This window comes from Macaca fascicularis, chromosome 15, assembly GCF_037993035.2.
Source record: "Macaca fascicularis isolate 582-1 chromosome 15, T2T-MFA8v1.1".
NCBI lineage: Eukaryota > Metazoa > Chordata > Mammalia > Primates > Cercopithecidae > Macaca > Macaca fascicularis.
In genome coordinates this window covers 72,036,321-72,051,280 of record NC_088389.1, presented here as the reverse complement: position 1 = coordinate 72,051,280, position 14,960 = coordinate 72,036,321, and the positions used below count along the sequence as shown (strand labels likewise).

The window sequence follows — 14,960 nt, the reverse complement described above, 5'->3', positions numbered from 1 at the left end:
GATCAGAAGTCAGATTTCCTATGTTCAGTATTTGTTGACTTAGATTAGCTATCACAGATTAATAATGATTGATACATATATATAATATATATTGAAGCAGAAATAAAAGGATGTTTAGTCATCATCCACTTTCCATCAAAAGATACTTTTTTTGTTTCTCTTTCTTGCTTTTGTGAGACAGAGTCTCACTTTGTTGCCTATGCTGGAGTGCAATGGAGCTATCTCTGCTCACTGCAACCTCTGCCTCCAGGGTTCAAGAGATTCTTGTGCCTCAGCCTCCCAAATAGCTGGGATTACAGGCGTGCATTACTATGCCTGGCTAATTTTTTTGTATTTTTATTTATATTTATTTTATTTTTTTGAGACAGAGTCTTGCTCCATCGCCAGGCTGGAGTATACTGGCACAATCTCGGCTCACTATAACCTCCACCTCCCGGGTTCAAGCAGTTCTCCTGCCTCAGCCTCCCGAGTAGCTGGGATTACAGGTGCGCACCACCACGCCCAGTTGTATTTTTAGTAGAGACAGGGTTTCACCATGTTGGCCAGGATGGTCTTGATCTCTTGACCTTGTGATCCACCCGCCTCGGCCTCCCAAAGTGCTGGGATTACAGGTGTGAGCCACCGCGCACAGCCTTTTTTAAATTTTTAATAGAGACAGGGTTTCACCATGTTGCCGAGGCTGGTCTGGAACTCCTGGTCCCAAGTGATCCACCCACCTCAGCCTCCCAAAGGGCTGGGATTACAGGTGTGAGTCACCACGCCCAGCCAAAAGACACTTTTATCTGTACAAAGGGACCTCTTGCATATTATCTAGGGTAGTTACCAACTTTTAAGGAAAAAATTCAAAAAGAGAGGAAAAACAACACCAATTAAAATTCACAGTAAAAATTTAAGTACTCTACAAATAAATCAGTGATATTACTATTAGATAGCAGATGCATCAGTATTGGCATTATTTAATAGCTGGGGCTTAAAAAGAATACTCACCACAAACCACAACATAAACAAAGCCTGAAATCCATTATAAACAATGTGCTTCAATATAAAGACATTAATAATGCTTTCTTCCATATATGAAGATAACACTGCTGACTAACCATCAATAAGGCTTATGTTTAGAAGTTTCAGGCTAAAAGTATTAAAATGACAACCAAGAATGTAACTATGTACCAAAATTTACATACATATATGCAGAGCACATACACATATTATATATAGCTTATCAGACAGCTATTTATCAGTCTACACCTGGCTGTTTTATGAGAGGTCTCATTATATCTTTTTTAAAGATATTAGATATTAACTCATCAGAAAAATTACATTAACTCAAATTAGTAGCTTAAATATACTAATGTTTTCAAATATTTTCAAATGCTTTTAAACTTCTGAGAAAAAATATCTGAGCAAATAAAAAGCAATGATATTACAAAACTTGTCTACCCTGATCTTACCTGCAAAAGTCCTCTCACATCTTCCAGCCTTCCACAGTTTAATAGTCTTGTCTGCTGATCCAGTCAACATTAAGCCCTGTTCAGGTAAGATCTTTACCGCCCACACTGCAGCTGTATGACCCTGTGAGTAAAATGGGTATCAATTTAAGTTGCCACAGAATCATTCAATTTAATTATTCTTTAGAATATTTACACAGAACTACTGTACCTGCAAGGTCATCATGCACTTGTCATTCAGCCAGACTTTAGCAGTGGTGTCCCATGAACCACTAAGTAATGTCCCAAATTTTCCAGATGATAGACTACAAACTAAGGAAAAAACATCATTAGATAACACATTTTCATATAGAAAAATGCTCAACATTGAAAGTTACTAAAGCATTCCAATTTTAAAAACACTCTTTGAAGTGGCGGTATCTTAGCTAACTACGGCTTAATTCAGCAGAGACACACAAGAGTACAGTGGTCAAGAGCAGACTCTGGTGCCAGACTGCCTAGGTGCAAGGCCTATCTGTGCACTTACAAGTCACGTAACTGCAGAAATACTACTCAAAATCAGATTCCTTGTCTGTAAAATGAGGGAGCAGAACTTAAGTGAAATACACAATCCTTCCAGCTTTAAAAAATCATAATAGGGAGATAATGTAAATGATTTCAAAACACTGTTTATATATATATTTAAGATTGCTTTCATTAAAATGACCATAAAACCTGCAGCCAAGCTCAAAGTCCAACAGTAATGAAGTAGTTAATTAAATGTCTTTCTTGATATAAAAGTATGCAGGCTAAAAATTACAAATACGAAAAATTACACCAGGCATGGTGACTCACACCTGTAATCCCAGCACTTTGGGAGGCCAAGGCAGGCAGACTTCTTGAGCTCAGGAGTTCGAGACCAGCCTAAGCAATGTGGCGAGACCCCATCTCTACTAAAAGTACAAAAAACTAGCTGAGAGTGGTCGTATGCGCCTGTGGTCCCAGCCACTTGGAAGGCTGAGGTGGGAGGACTGCTTGAGCCCAGGGCACAGAGGTTGCAGTGAACTGTGATCACATACCACTGCACTTCAGCCTGGGTTACACAGCAAGATCTTGTCTTTAAAACAAAAAGAAACAAAAATTAGCCAGGTGAAGTGGCTCATGCCTGTAATCCTAGCATTTTGGATTGAGCTCAGGAGTTTGAGACCAGCCTGGGCAATATAGTGAGACACCGCCTCTAAAAAAATTTTAAAATTAATCAGGCATGGTGGCACGCACCTGTCGTCCCAGTAAGAGAACCACTTGAGCCTGGGAAGTCAAGGCTGCAGTGAGCTGTAGCAGCACTGCCTTTTGGTATGGGCAACAAAGCGAGACCCTCTCTCAAAAGAAAAAAGAAAAAAAAAATTATCTTACAAAGAAGAATATCCTGGGGGGTCAAAGCACAGCCATAAAGAACAATGGATTGGGAAACCTTTTTCCTAGACCAGAAGGAAGCAATCACAAAACTCTCTCTACCCTGAGTTCAGGATCCTTGAGACAGCCACTTATTTGGATTTCAGAATGGCTCTAGATTAAAAACTGTTGTCCTGCACTGCTTCCTCTTCTGAATGAGAGGGTTTGCTCTGATTATCCTATTCCTTTTCCATAATTGTATACTGGGTATGGGTGACAGCTTACTTATAAGCATATCCTCCCTGATGTTTAGAATACTTAGCATCACTCAGAGAAGACTTTCGGATTGTCTGATGACGCTGAATAACTGATGACCAGAAAGCATGCTGTGGTAACTCTCCCTTTTTGGACGCATGGCAGGATGGTACTTTCCTCCTCCATTTGAAGTTAAGGCACAGTCATGATACTTGCAATAGTCAACACACTTTCCAGCTTTAACAGAAATGTCAGAAATGGTAGCTGACACTTTCAGTCAGACACGTTTTTGGTGTTTTTTAAAATTGATTTTTAAAAATTATCCACTACGGTGACATTCAAGGAAGGCACATGCTTTTAAAAGCTGGTGCCTTTTTTTCTTTTTTTTTTTGAGGTGGAGTCTCACTCCGTCACCAGGCTGGACTACTGTGGTGTGATCTTGGCTCACTGCAACCTCCACTTACTGGGTTCAAGCAATTCTCCTGCCTCAGCCTCCCAAGTAGCTGGGATTACAGGTGCCCGCCACCACACCCGGCTAATTTTTGTATTTTTAGTAGAGGCGGGGTTTCACCATGTTCGTCAGGCTGGTCCCGATCTTGTGACCTTGTGTTCCACCCACCTTGGCCTCCCAAAGTGCTGGGATTACAGGTGTGAGCCACCGCGCCCAGACAGCCAGTGCCTTATTAACCATGTTGCCCTTTGACTGCTGCAACAACCACTGAAGCACGTGTGGAGAGAAAGCCCCATGAGTCTGAGTCCCTGAGAAAATCTAATGAACAGAGTCCCTTTATTAATCCATGTTGAACATGCAGGGTTAATGAGAAATACTCATATGTTATGTCACTGAGATCTTTTTTTTTTTTTTTTTGAGATGGAGTTTTGCTCTTGTTGCCCAGGCTGGAGTGCAATGGTACGATCTTGGCTCACTGCAACCTCTGCCTTCCAGGCACAAGTGATTCTCTTGTCTCAACCTCCCAAGTAGCTAGGATTACAGGCATGCGTCACCACGCCCAGCTAATTTTTTTGTATTTAGTAGAGACGGAGTTCACCATGTTAGTCAGGCTGGTCGTGAACTCCTGACCTCAGGTGATCCACCTGCCTCGGCCTCCCAAAGTGCTGTGATTACAGGCGTGCACCACCGTGCCCAGCTTGAGATCTTAATAGTTGTAACTTGGGTGCTCTTTACATTCTTCCACAAACCAGTATAAAATAATTGAATAAAATACCATTTCCCATTAAAAGAAAAAAAACAAACAGGACTTCCTGGCAAAAGTGCTGGTTTGAGGTCTAGAGCAAGAAATGTGCAAATTGAACTTAGAACATTCTGTAATATTAGAAAGCAAGGAAGACTACTGAAGGTCTTATTAAAAGGTCATAGGAGCCAATTTAAAGAGGTTTCCAATGGCCAGATATGAAACAATTTGAGAAATGAAAAGAAAAAAAAAGATATTCAGTAAACAACGCCTTCTGAAAATCAGTAAATAATTTAGGAGAAGGGTCAAGGCAAGCATTTATTCTGTCTTTTCTCTATAAAAGTTCCACATGGTAACCAGAGTTGATGTGGAAAGATCTATACAGAAAAGTGTTGGTGATCAAATGCAGAAATAATATTAGAATTACAGTACAATCATTTTGTTAATCTTAATAAAATATCGAATCTAGGAAATGATTATCAGTAGCTGCTAAAAATTACCATTATGTGAAAGGCTGATGGGAACTTTATAATGAATGAATGATACAATACTTGAACCCACTGATCAATCTTTATTTATTTATTTAATTTATTTTTTTTTTTGAGACAGAGTCTCACTCTGTCGCCCAGGCTGGAGTGCAGTGGCACAATCTCCGCTCAATGCAAGCGCTGCCTCCCGGGTTCACGCCATTCTCCTGCCTCAGCCTCTGAAGTAGCTGGGACTACAGGCACCCACCACCACGCCCGGCTAATTTTTTGTATTGTTAGTAGAGACGGGGTTTTGGCCTCGATCTCCTGACCCTGTGATCCAACCGCCTCGGCCTCCCAAAGTGCTGGGATTACAGGCGCGAGCCACCGCGCCCAGCTCCACTGATCAATCTTAATATCACGAAAAGATATTGTGTGCTTCCTGATGTGATACAACAGAAAATACAGAATACCACATATACTGTTGCCAGAAACTTGACTCTGAACCTGATAAAGCTACTAGATCTATCTAACAGCTTACAAGAAATATAGGTGACTGAAGAACACATTAAAGGGAACAACAAGGCTTTAACCAGTAAAATTGAGACTGTGGGAAATTCTACAGCTAAAATAATCTGGTTTCAAACAACAAGGAAAAAAGAAAGAAACTGACGATTGAAAGATGTAGGGCTGGGCACGGTGGCTCATGCGTGTAATCCCAGCACTTTGGGAGGCTGAGGCAGGCAGATCACCAGAGGTTAGGAGTTAGATATCAGCCTGGACAACATGGATCACCAGAGGTCAGGAGTCTGAGACCAGCCTGGACAACATGGCGAAACCCATCTCTACTAAAACTACAAAAAACTTAGCCAGGCCTGGTGGTGGGCACCTGTAATCCCAGCTAATTGGGAGGCTGAGACAGGAGAATCACTTGAACCCGGGAGGCGGAGGTTGCAGTGAGCCGAGATTACTCCACTGTGCTCCAGCCCGGACAAAAGAGCGAGACTCCATCTCCCCTGTCAAAAAAAAAAAAAAAAAGATGTGGACCTTATTTGGGTCAGAATTCAAATAAACTGTAAAAAACATTTATGACACAACTGGGTAAATTTGAACATTCATTTTGATAGTTGACAATAGATTAGTTTTTGTGTTGTTTTAGGTGTGATAATAATATTGTGGTTATTCTTTCCTTTTAGAGGACGAGAGTGTCTTTATCTTTTAGAAGGGTCAGCAAACTAATGCCAGTGAGCCACCCGTATTTGTACACCTAACAACCTAAGAATGGCTTTTACATATTTAAGTAATTGAGAGAAAAAGAATCAAAGGCAATCTTCTAATATGCGAAAATTCTATGAAATTCAAATTTCAGTGTTCACAAATGAAGAGTTATTGAAACACAGACATGCTCATTTGTTTATTTACTGTCTATAGCTGCTGTGCACTGAAACTGCAGAGCTGAGCAGTTATGATAGCAACCATATGGCCTGAAAAGCCTAAAATGTATTTACTATCTGATCCTTTAAAGAAAAAGTTTGCCATCCCCTATTTTAGAGCCACATAATGAAGGATGTATTTATAAACGAAATAAAAGAATATCAGAAATTTTTAAATGATGTAGCAGAAGGAGGGGAAGATGAAACAAAAATAAGATACCTCTACTTTTGTGTACATTCGATTTCCATAATAAAATTTTAAAAATCTGTATCACTCTGTATTGAAGATTTCTCACACAAACACACACATATGCACACAAACATTTAAAAATTCTTTCTGTTTTGGTTGGGCACAGTGGCTTACGCCTGTAATCCCAGTACTTTGGGAGACTGAGGCGGGTGGATCACCTGAGGTCAGGAGTTCGAGACCAGCCTGGCCAACATGGTGAAATCCCATCCCTATCTAAAAACACAAAAATAGGCCGGGCTTGATGGCTCACACCTGTAATTCCAGCACTTTGAGAGGTCAAGGCGGGCAGATCACAAGGTCAAGAGATCGACACCATCCTGGCCAACATGGTAAAACCCTGTCTTTACTAAAAATACAAAAATTAGCTGGGTGTGATGGTGGGTGCCTGTAGTCCCAGCTACTCGGGAGGCTGAGGCAGAACTGCCTGAACCCGGGAGGCAGAGGTTGCAGTGAGCTGAGATCACGCCACTGCACTCCAGCCTGGTGACCACGCGAGACTGTCTAAAAACAAAACAAAACAAAACAAAACAATAAAACACAAAAATGAGCTGAGCTGGGCGTGGTGGTGGGTGTCTGTAATTCCAGCTACTCTGGAGGCTGAGGCAGGAGAATCACTTCAACCCGGGAGGCAGAGGCTGTAGTGACCCGAGATCACACTACTGCACTCCAGCCTGGTGACAGATGGAGACTGTCTCAAAATAAATTAATATTAAAATTAAAAAATTATTAAAAATAAAAAATTATTTTTGTTGGCTGGGTGCGGTGGCTCATGCCTGTAATCCCAGCACTTTGGGAGGCCAAGGTGGGCAGATCACGAGGTCAGGAGATCGAGATCATCCTGGCTAACATGGTGAAATCCCGTCTCTACTAAAAATACAAAAAAATTAGCCACGCATGGTGGCAGGCACCTGTAGTCCCAGCTACTTGGGAGGCTGAGGAAGGAGAATGGCATGAACCCGGGAGGCAGAGCTTGCAGTGAGCCGAGATCACGCCACTGCACTCCAGCCTGGGCGACAGAGCAAGGCTCTGTCTCAAAAAAAAAAAATTATTTTTGTTTTTAGAGACAGGGTCTCACTCTATCACCCAGGCTGGAGTGCAGTGGCGCTGCAGCCTCCAACTCCTGGGCTAAAGTGATTTTCTCACCTCAACTTCCTGAGTAGCTGGGACTACAAGTATTCACCACCATGTCCAGCTAATTTTTTAATTTTTTGTAGAGATAGAGTCTTCCTATGTTGCTCAGGCTGGTCTCAAACTGCCTCTAGCAATCCTCCCGTCTTAGTCTCCCTAAGTGTTGGGATTACATGTATGAGTCATGGTGACTGGCACATTATACAAATTCTTTAAAGGAATTAAGTTTAAAGTGTTTATGAAAAATGTTCCAAACCATTTCATTTATATTTAAAAAAAGTACACTTAGTGCACCGATTAAGCATGTCATTCTACAATAAAGAATTAAGCCACACAGAAATCCAGAACTATCACGGAATCAGAAATATATACAAATCACAGAAAATAATATGCAAATGTATTAAATACTCTTCAATAATACCACAGCCCTAAACACACTGCTTCTGGCTGGGTCTTTTATTAAATACTTTTAGTTTTCCTGAATAAAAGCATTCATTGCATAAAATAGTTAAAAACCAAAGTCATGAAGTATATTCAAATTATATAGCCTCTTTTATTACTGAACACTTTACTTTTTTTTTTTTGAGACAACCTCCACTCTGTCACCCAGGCTGGAGTGCAGTGGCAGGATCTTGGCTCATTGTAACCTCTGCCTGCTGGGTTGTAGCCATTCTCATGCTTCAGCCTCCAGAGCAGCTAGGATTACTGGTGTGCACCACCACGCCTGGATAATTTTTGTATTTTTATTAGAGATGGGGTTTCGCCACATTTTCCAGGCTGGTCCCGAACTCCTGGCCTCAAGTAATCTATCTCACTCTCTCAAAGTGCTGGGATTATAGGTGTGAGCCACCGTCCCCAGCCAATAACTGAACAGATTACTTTTTACATATATAAGCGTATCAACCTTTACTGATCACAACAAATTTTTAACAGAATTTACAAAACTAAGATAGCCCAAAAGGGTTTCCATTACCAAGCCACACCTATAGATAAAACAAAACATAATAAAAACTTGAGAAAATGGATATGTAAATTTTACTTTCAAAGGGATAAAACTTCTTCAAATAGAAAAATACCGAAGTATTATTATACTCACCAGTATTTTTGTGGCCTTTTAGAATATAAAGTGGCATTGGACTGTCCAGTGAGAAAATGCATATATTGTGGTCATTTCCACCAGTGGCAATTAGGCCATGAGGGTAGATGTCACTTGAGGGTATGATGCATACACAAGATACAAAATTGGAATGGCCACTCATACAGTGCATTTCTGTAAAGCCCCTGTTTGGACTGGAAAGACAAGATAATTAATAGATATATATCTGTACCCTGACTTAGCCTAGGACATAAACTGCCAAAGCACTCACTTTCATTTAGTGTCTAGACCAAACTTTAGAGTACATACTATCTTAAGAATCCATTGTTTTAAACTGAACCTTACATAATTCCTATGAACTACTATAGAGAATTACATTAGATTAAGAGAAGTTTGTTTAGTGTTTCATTGATAAGAATACATTGAAATAGAGAACCAGGGAAAAAGGGCAACAAATAATCATAACTGAGTTTTTTCTCAATCTCTAGGTAATTAGTGACTGTTACCCTAAGAACTCCCTGGCTAAATGAAACATAGGTGCAATTAAGATAATGAAATGTATTATTAAGAAGACCTAAATATAGTGACGACTTTTTCACATGACGAAGCATTGACTTAGTGCCCAGTAGTATGGTATAGTATGTGTTTCTACATAGCTAGAACATGGGTGGGTGTCAAATCTTTTGGCTTCCCTGGGCCACACTGAAGAAGAATTGTCTTAAGCCACGCATAAAATATACTAACACTAATGATAGCTGATAAGCTAAAACAATTAAAAAAAACCCCACCTAATACAGAAATATGTAAATGGCTACAGTATATTATATAATATATAATGTTATATGTAATTATGTGTATCAAGGAACACAGTACATTAATAATTGCCCTGGGATTAAAATGATTACCAATTTGTTATCTGTATCAATCACTTAGCATCACTGCCTTACTTAACAAGTTCAACCAGCAGATTATGATTTCTATGTGGAAAGCAATAAATTAGCTGCTGAGAGGGATAAAAAGAATTATATCCCCAACTCAGCTAAATCAAAGAGTTTGCAGGCTAGTTGAAGAAGATAAGACAAGTGCACATAAAGAGACAAGACTCCCAGATAGGCCGGCCGTGGTGCTCACGCCTGTAATCCCAGCACTTTGGGAGGCCGAGGTGGGCAGATCACCAGGTCAGGAGATCGAGACCACGGTGAAACCCTGTCTCTATTAAAAAATACAAAAAAATTAGCCGGACGCGGTGGTGGGTGCCTGTAGTCCCAGCTACTCGGGAAGCTGAGGCAGGAGAATTGCGTGAACCCGGGAGGTGGAGCTTGCAGTGAGCCGAGATCATGCTACTGCACTCCAGCCTGGGCGACAGAGCAAGACTCCATCTCAAAACAAACAAACAAAAAAAAAGAGACAAGACTTCCAGATAAAGACTAAACAAACTCATCTATTTTCACTTCCTTCCCAAATCCCACTAAAAACAATAAATAGTTACGTTTTTTAATAAAGCTTAATTAAACCCACAAGGCCAAGGAGAATGAAAAAAAAAAAAAGACATGAACACAATTTGAATATTTAAAGCCTACAGAAAAGTAGTAAGGGCCAAAGGAGACCTGAGTCCTAGCAGACAGCAGGACAACCGAAGAACCAATTTACCAACAAAGGGCTTAAGAACTAGAGAATATTCTGGGAAGTCGGCAGAGTCCGAAGCACCAGGTATCTGTCTTCCCACCTAGACAACAACGGTACTGGCAGAATCTGTCTGATGTAACTATTATGAAACTCTGCAGTGAATTGAAAGCTTGCAACTTCCAGGGGAAGGCTTGGATTGTAAATCGAGGTTAATTTTGATCAATGCCTGCTCTTGGCACAGTAGCAGTTACCTACACCTCACCCTTCTAGCCCCATGGCAGGTAGCCATGCATCTGTTCCCGGAGAACTTTGCTCACAGTTGTAGGAACTAGGGTTGGCAAAAAGGATCCTGTCCTCCAAATATCAGAGATCTGTTCTCTGATCACTGATTGCCTGCTTTGATCATAGAGCAACAACAAAGAGGCAGGCAGCCATTGTTGTTGCACCTCCCCCCACTGATACAAGCCTCTACCTCTTGAGCTGAAGTGACTTCCAAGGGGATTTAAAAGGCTGATGCCCGGCCAGGCACAGTGGCTCACGCCTGTAATACCAGCACTTTGGGAGGCTGAGGTGGGCAGATCACGGTCAGGAGATTGAGACCATCCTGGCTAACATGGTGAAACCCCGTCTCTACTAAAAATACAAAAAATCAGCCGGGCGTGGTGGCAGGGGCCTGTAGTACCAGCTACTCGGGAGGCTGATGCAGCAGAGTGGCGTGAACCCGGGAGGTGGAGCTTGCAATGAGCCAAGATTACGTCACTGCACTCCAGCCTGGGCCACAGAGCGAGACTCCATCTCAAAAATGAAATAAAATAAAATAAATAAATAAATAAATCAACTAAACACAAAAGAAGACAGTAATGCAGGAGATGAAGGACAAAGAAAACTTTAAGGCAGATAGAAAATAGACAGCAAGGCCGGGCGCGGTGGCTCAAGCCTGTAATCCCAGCACTTTGGGAGGCCGAGATGGGCGGATCACGAGGTCAGGAGATCGAGACCATCCTGGCTAACATGGTGAAACCCCATCTCTACTAAAAAATACAAAAAACTAGCTGGGCGAAGTGGCGGGCGCCTGTAGTCCCAGCTACTCGGGAGGCTGAGCCAGGAGAATGGCTAAACCCGGGAGGCGGAGCTTGCAGTGAGCTGAGATCTGGCCACTGCACTCCAGCCTGGGTGACAGAGCGAGACTCCGTCTCAAAAAAAAAAAAAAGAAAGAAAATAGACAGCAAAATGGTATCAGTGATTACTTTCAACGTAAATGAATTAAACTCTACAGTCAAAAGACAGAGATTGGCAGAAACCATTTTAAAAAACATAATCCAACTTGGTGCTCTTTTTATAAGAGACTCACTTTAGATCCAAAGACACAAATATACTGAAAGTGATAGGATGAAACAGGATATTCCATGAAAATAGCAAACAAAAGAAAGTAGGAGTAGCTATATTAGTATCAGATAAAGTTGACCTTAAATCAAAAAAAGAAAATAAGAGACAAAGAAGGATATTATATATTAATAAAAAGTTCAGTGCAGGAAGAAGATATAACAATTATAAACATTTGGCCGGGCGCGGTGGCTCAAGCCTGTAATCCCAGCACTTTGGGAGGCCGAGACGGGCGGATCACGAGGTCAGGAGATCGAGACCATCCTGGCTAACACGGTGAAACCCCGTCTCTACTAAAAAAATACAAAAAACTAGCCGGGCGAGGTGGCGGGCGCCTGTAGTCCCAGCTACTCGGGAGGCTGAGGCAGGAGAATGGCGCAAACCCGGGAGGCGGAGCTTGCAGTGAGCTGAGATCCGGCCACTGCACTCCAGCCTGGGCGACAGAGCGAGACTCCATCTCAAAAAAAAAAAAAAAAAAAAAAAAAAAAAAACAATTATAAACATTTATGCATATAATATATACAACAAAAACTGACATAATTGAAGTGATATATAGTTCTACAATAATAGTTGAAGACTTCAAAATCCCAATCTCAATAATGGATAGAATAATCAGACAGAACACATGTAAGGAAAAAGAGGACTTAACAAAATAAATCAACTATAACTAACAGACATACAGAATATGCTATGTGAAAACAAAGACACCTACTACAGAAAAAATACGGCAATATCTAGAAAAATTAAAAATAAAATTACCATATGATCCAGCAATTCCATTTCTGGGTATGTTCCCAATGGAAATGAAAGCAGGATCTTAAAGAGATATATGTACAACCATATTCAAAGTAGCATTATTCACAATAGCTAAAATGTGACATCAACCTAAGTGTCCATCAATGGATGAATAAACAAAATGAGGTATAAACATGAAATTTTATTCAGCCTTAAAAAGGAGGGAAATTCTGACATATGCTACAACATGGAAGAACCTTGAGGACATTATGCTAAATGAAATAAGCCAGTTATAAAAAGGCAAATACTGTATGATCCCACTTATATGTGGAACTTCGAGCTGTCAAAATCACAGAGACATAAAGTAGAATGGTGGTTGCCAGGGTCTGGAGGTGGAGAGAATGAGGAGTTATTGCTTAAACAGGTACACAGTTTCAGTATAAAGGGAAAAAAAGAGTTAAAAGATGGATGGTGGTGATGGTTACACATTATGAATATACTTAATACCATCGAACTGTACACTTTAAAATGGTTAAGATGGTAAATTTTATGTTATGTGTGTTTTCTCACAATAAAAAAATGGAGGAAAAGAATTAATAGCACTATATACCTCTAGAAATGAGGACAAAGAGGCAGGAATTAAGATAAGAAAGACTAATTGAAAGTCTTCAGAATCTGAAGCGTTATGAAAAAGTCTTCAAAGAAAGGTATCTGGTAGTAACCAATTTCAACTTGTTCACTTCATTTTAGTGGGTGTTGTTTTTGTTTTTTAATATGCTTTTGAAACCATTTTATCAATAAGTCCAGAGGAAGTCAAAAGAACATGTTTTAAAACCTGTATTATGTAAACCACTAAATCTACCTGTTATATGTATCCCTTAGCACTTCAAAGCATAGATGTTTGTGTGCATCTTCCATAGTGGTCTGTGAAGTTCTTAATGGCAGAATCCAGATTAGGTTCTTTGTATCTTCCCAAGTCCCTAGCACAATGTTTTACATGGTTAGCATTAAGTACTTCTTAACTTGATTTAAAAAAATACTTTAGATATTAAGACAAAAAAAAGGCGGGGGGAGGGGTGGGCAGGCAGCTAGACAACCCAGCCAGACAACTGTCCTGCTAGCACTCAGCGAAAGTCTGAAGCTTTTTCTTTAAAAAGGTGAAAATCTTTGAATGGGGGCACATAAGGATAGTTGAGTCTTGGAGTGTGAAGAACTGGAGCCCAAGACCACCAAAACAAAACCCTGGAAACCACACCCTCATCCTCCAGGCCGCAGATCAGCCCAATATAATGGCCCTACCAGATAACTCAACAGTAAAACTCACAACCAACAAGCCCCATTCAGGAGCATAGATCTCCCAGGAGCTTCTTAATTCTCTACCCATAAGGCTGAGCACACAATAAAGATTTTTACCAGACATCTGGGGAAAGCCTCCAGCATGAAATACAGTGATCAAAACAAACAGAGATGAGAAAAAAACCAATCTGGAGGAAAACAGACCATTAAGGAGAAAATAACTTAAAACATTTTAAAAAATTGTCATTATCATCCTTAGAGGTGTAAGACATTGCAACCATGAAACAGGACATAATTTCACAAAAAGTCAAGGCAACCTGCTAGAGATTATAGACAAGAAAAAAAAAAGAGAAATTTAGAAAGCAAGTTCAGTATCTGAATAAAAACAGTTTCAGAAAAAAGAAGACAGAATAAAGAGAAAGCAGCCAAAGAATTAATTGGAATTAATTGAAGAACATTTCCCAGACTTTATGGACATGAGTTTTCACAGTAAAAGGGCCCACCAATGGGCTGGAACAATGGATAGAAGTAGACTGCCTTACAGAAAGAAAAAAAATAGTAGTTCAAAAATCAGAATGGTTTCAGACTTCTCAACAGTAACACTAAAAGATGAAATAAAATGGATTCCATCACAATTCTGAAAGAAAATTATTTTAAAATTAGAATGCTACAACCATTCAAATTATCGTTCCAGTAGCAAGGCAAAATAAAACCACTTTCAGACTTGCAAGGTCTTAAAACATTTATTACTGATGCACTATGTTTCAGGAAGCTCCTAGAGGTTATGTTCCAATAAGGCAACAAGGAAGAAACCAACAAAGAGAAAGCTAAAGGATACTGACAGTGAAAATCCAACACATGAGGTTCAAAAAAGTTATTTTGTAAACAACGATGAAGGGAAACCCCAGGATTAGTTGTGCATCAGAGGTAGACAGACCAGGTCAGAAAGTTTGCATTGTCACGAAGAGGAAATTGTAAAATATCCAATGTATCTAAATGCCTTAAGAGGTGATTTGGTAACGAACAAAGAATTTGAAGTTGAATCAGTGATAAATACATAGAAAGCTAAGCAAATGAAAACCAAAATAAAACAATTATTAGCCACATGGAGATTATAAAATTGTTGAGGAAGAGTTATAGATTATTCCACAGCTTAAATTGTAAGAGTCAGAGCACAGAAAAGATGGATATGCAGAAAGAGAGCTAAATTCTCATATTCTACAGTAGGAACTAATAGATTACACCTAAAAAAATCTATTAATATAGATTAACATAATCA

General features: G+C 40.1%; 1 protein-coding gene across 4 annotated transcripts in view; it reads right to left on the bottom strand.

Annotated features, from left to right (window-relative positions):
- Window positions 1–14,960, bottom strand: part of PLAA (phospholipase A2 activating protein) — a 41,205-nt gene that overhangs the window by 22,100 nt on the left and 4,145 nt on the right. For 3 of the 4 annotated variants that reach the window (XR_012424660.1, XM_045373338.2, XM_045373339.2), the window contains exons 2-4: window positions 8,642–8,835; window positions 1,660–1,760; window positions 1,452–1,572 (exon numbers count right to left, since the gene is read on the bottom strand). Coding sequence is in view for 3 of the 4 variants with exons in the window: in XM_045373338.2 (XP_045229273.1) it covers window positions 1,452–1,572; window positions 1,660–1,760; window positions 8,642–8,835 (416 nt within the window). In the remaining variant the exon portion in view is untranslated. The remainder of the gene's footprint in view (window positions 1–1,451; window positions 1,573–1,659; window positions 1,761–8,641; window positions 8,836–14,960) is intronic. The other variant, XM_045373340.3, reaches the window with a different exon arrangement.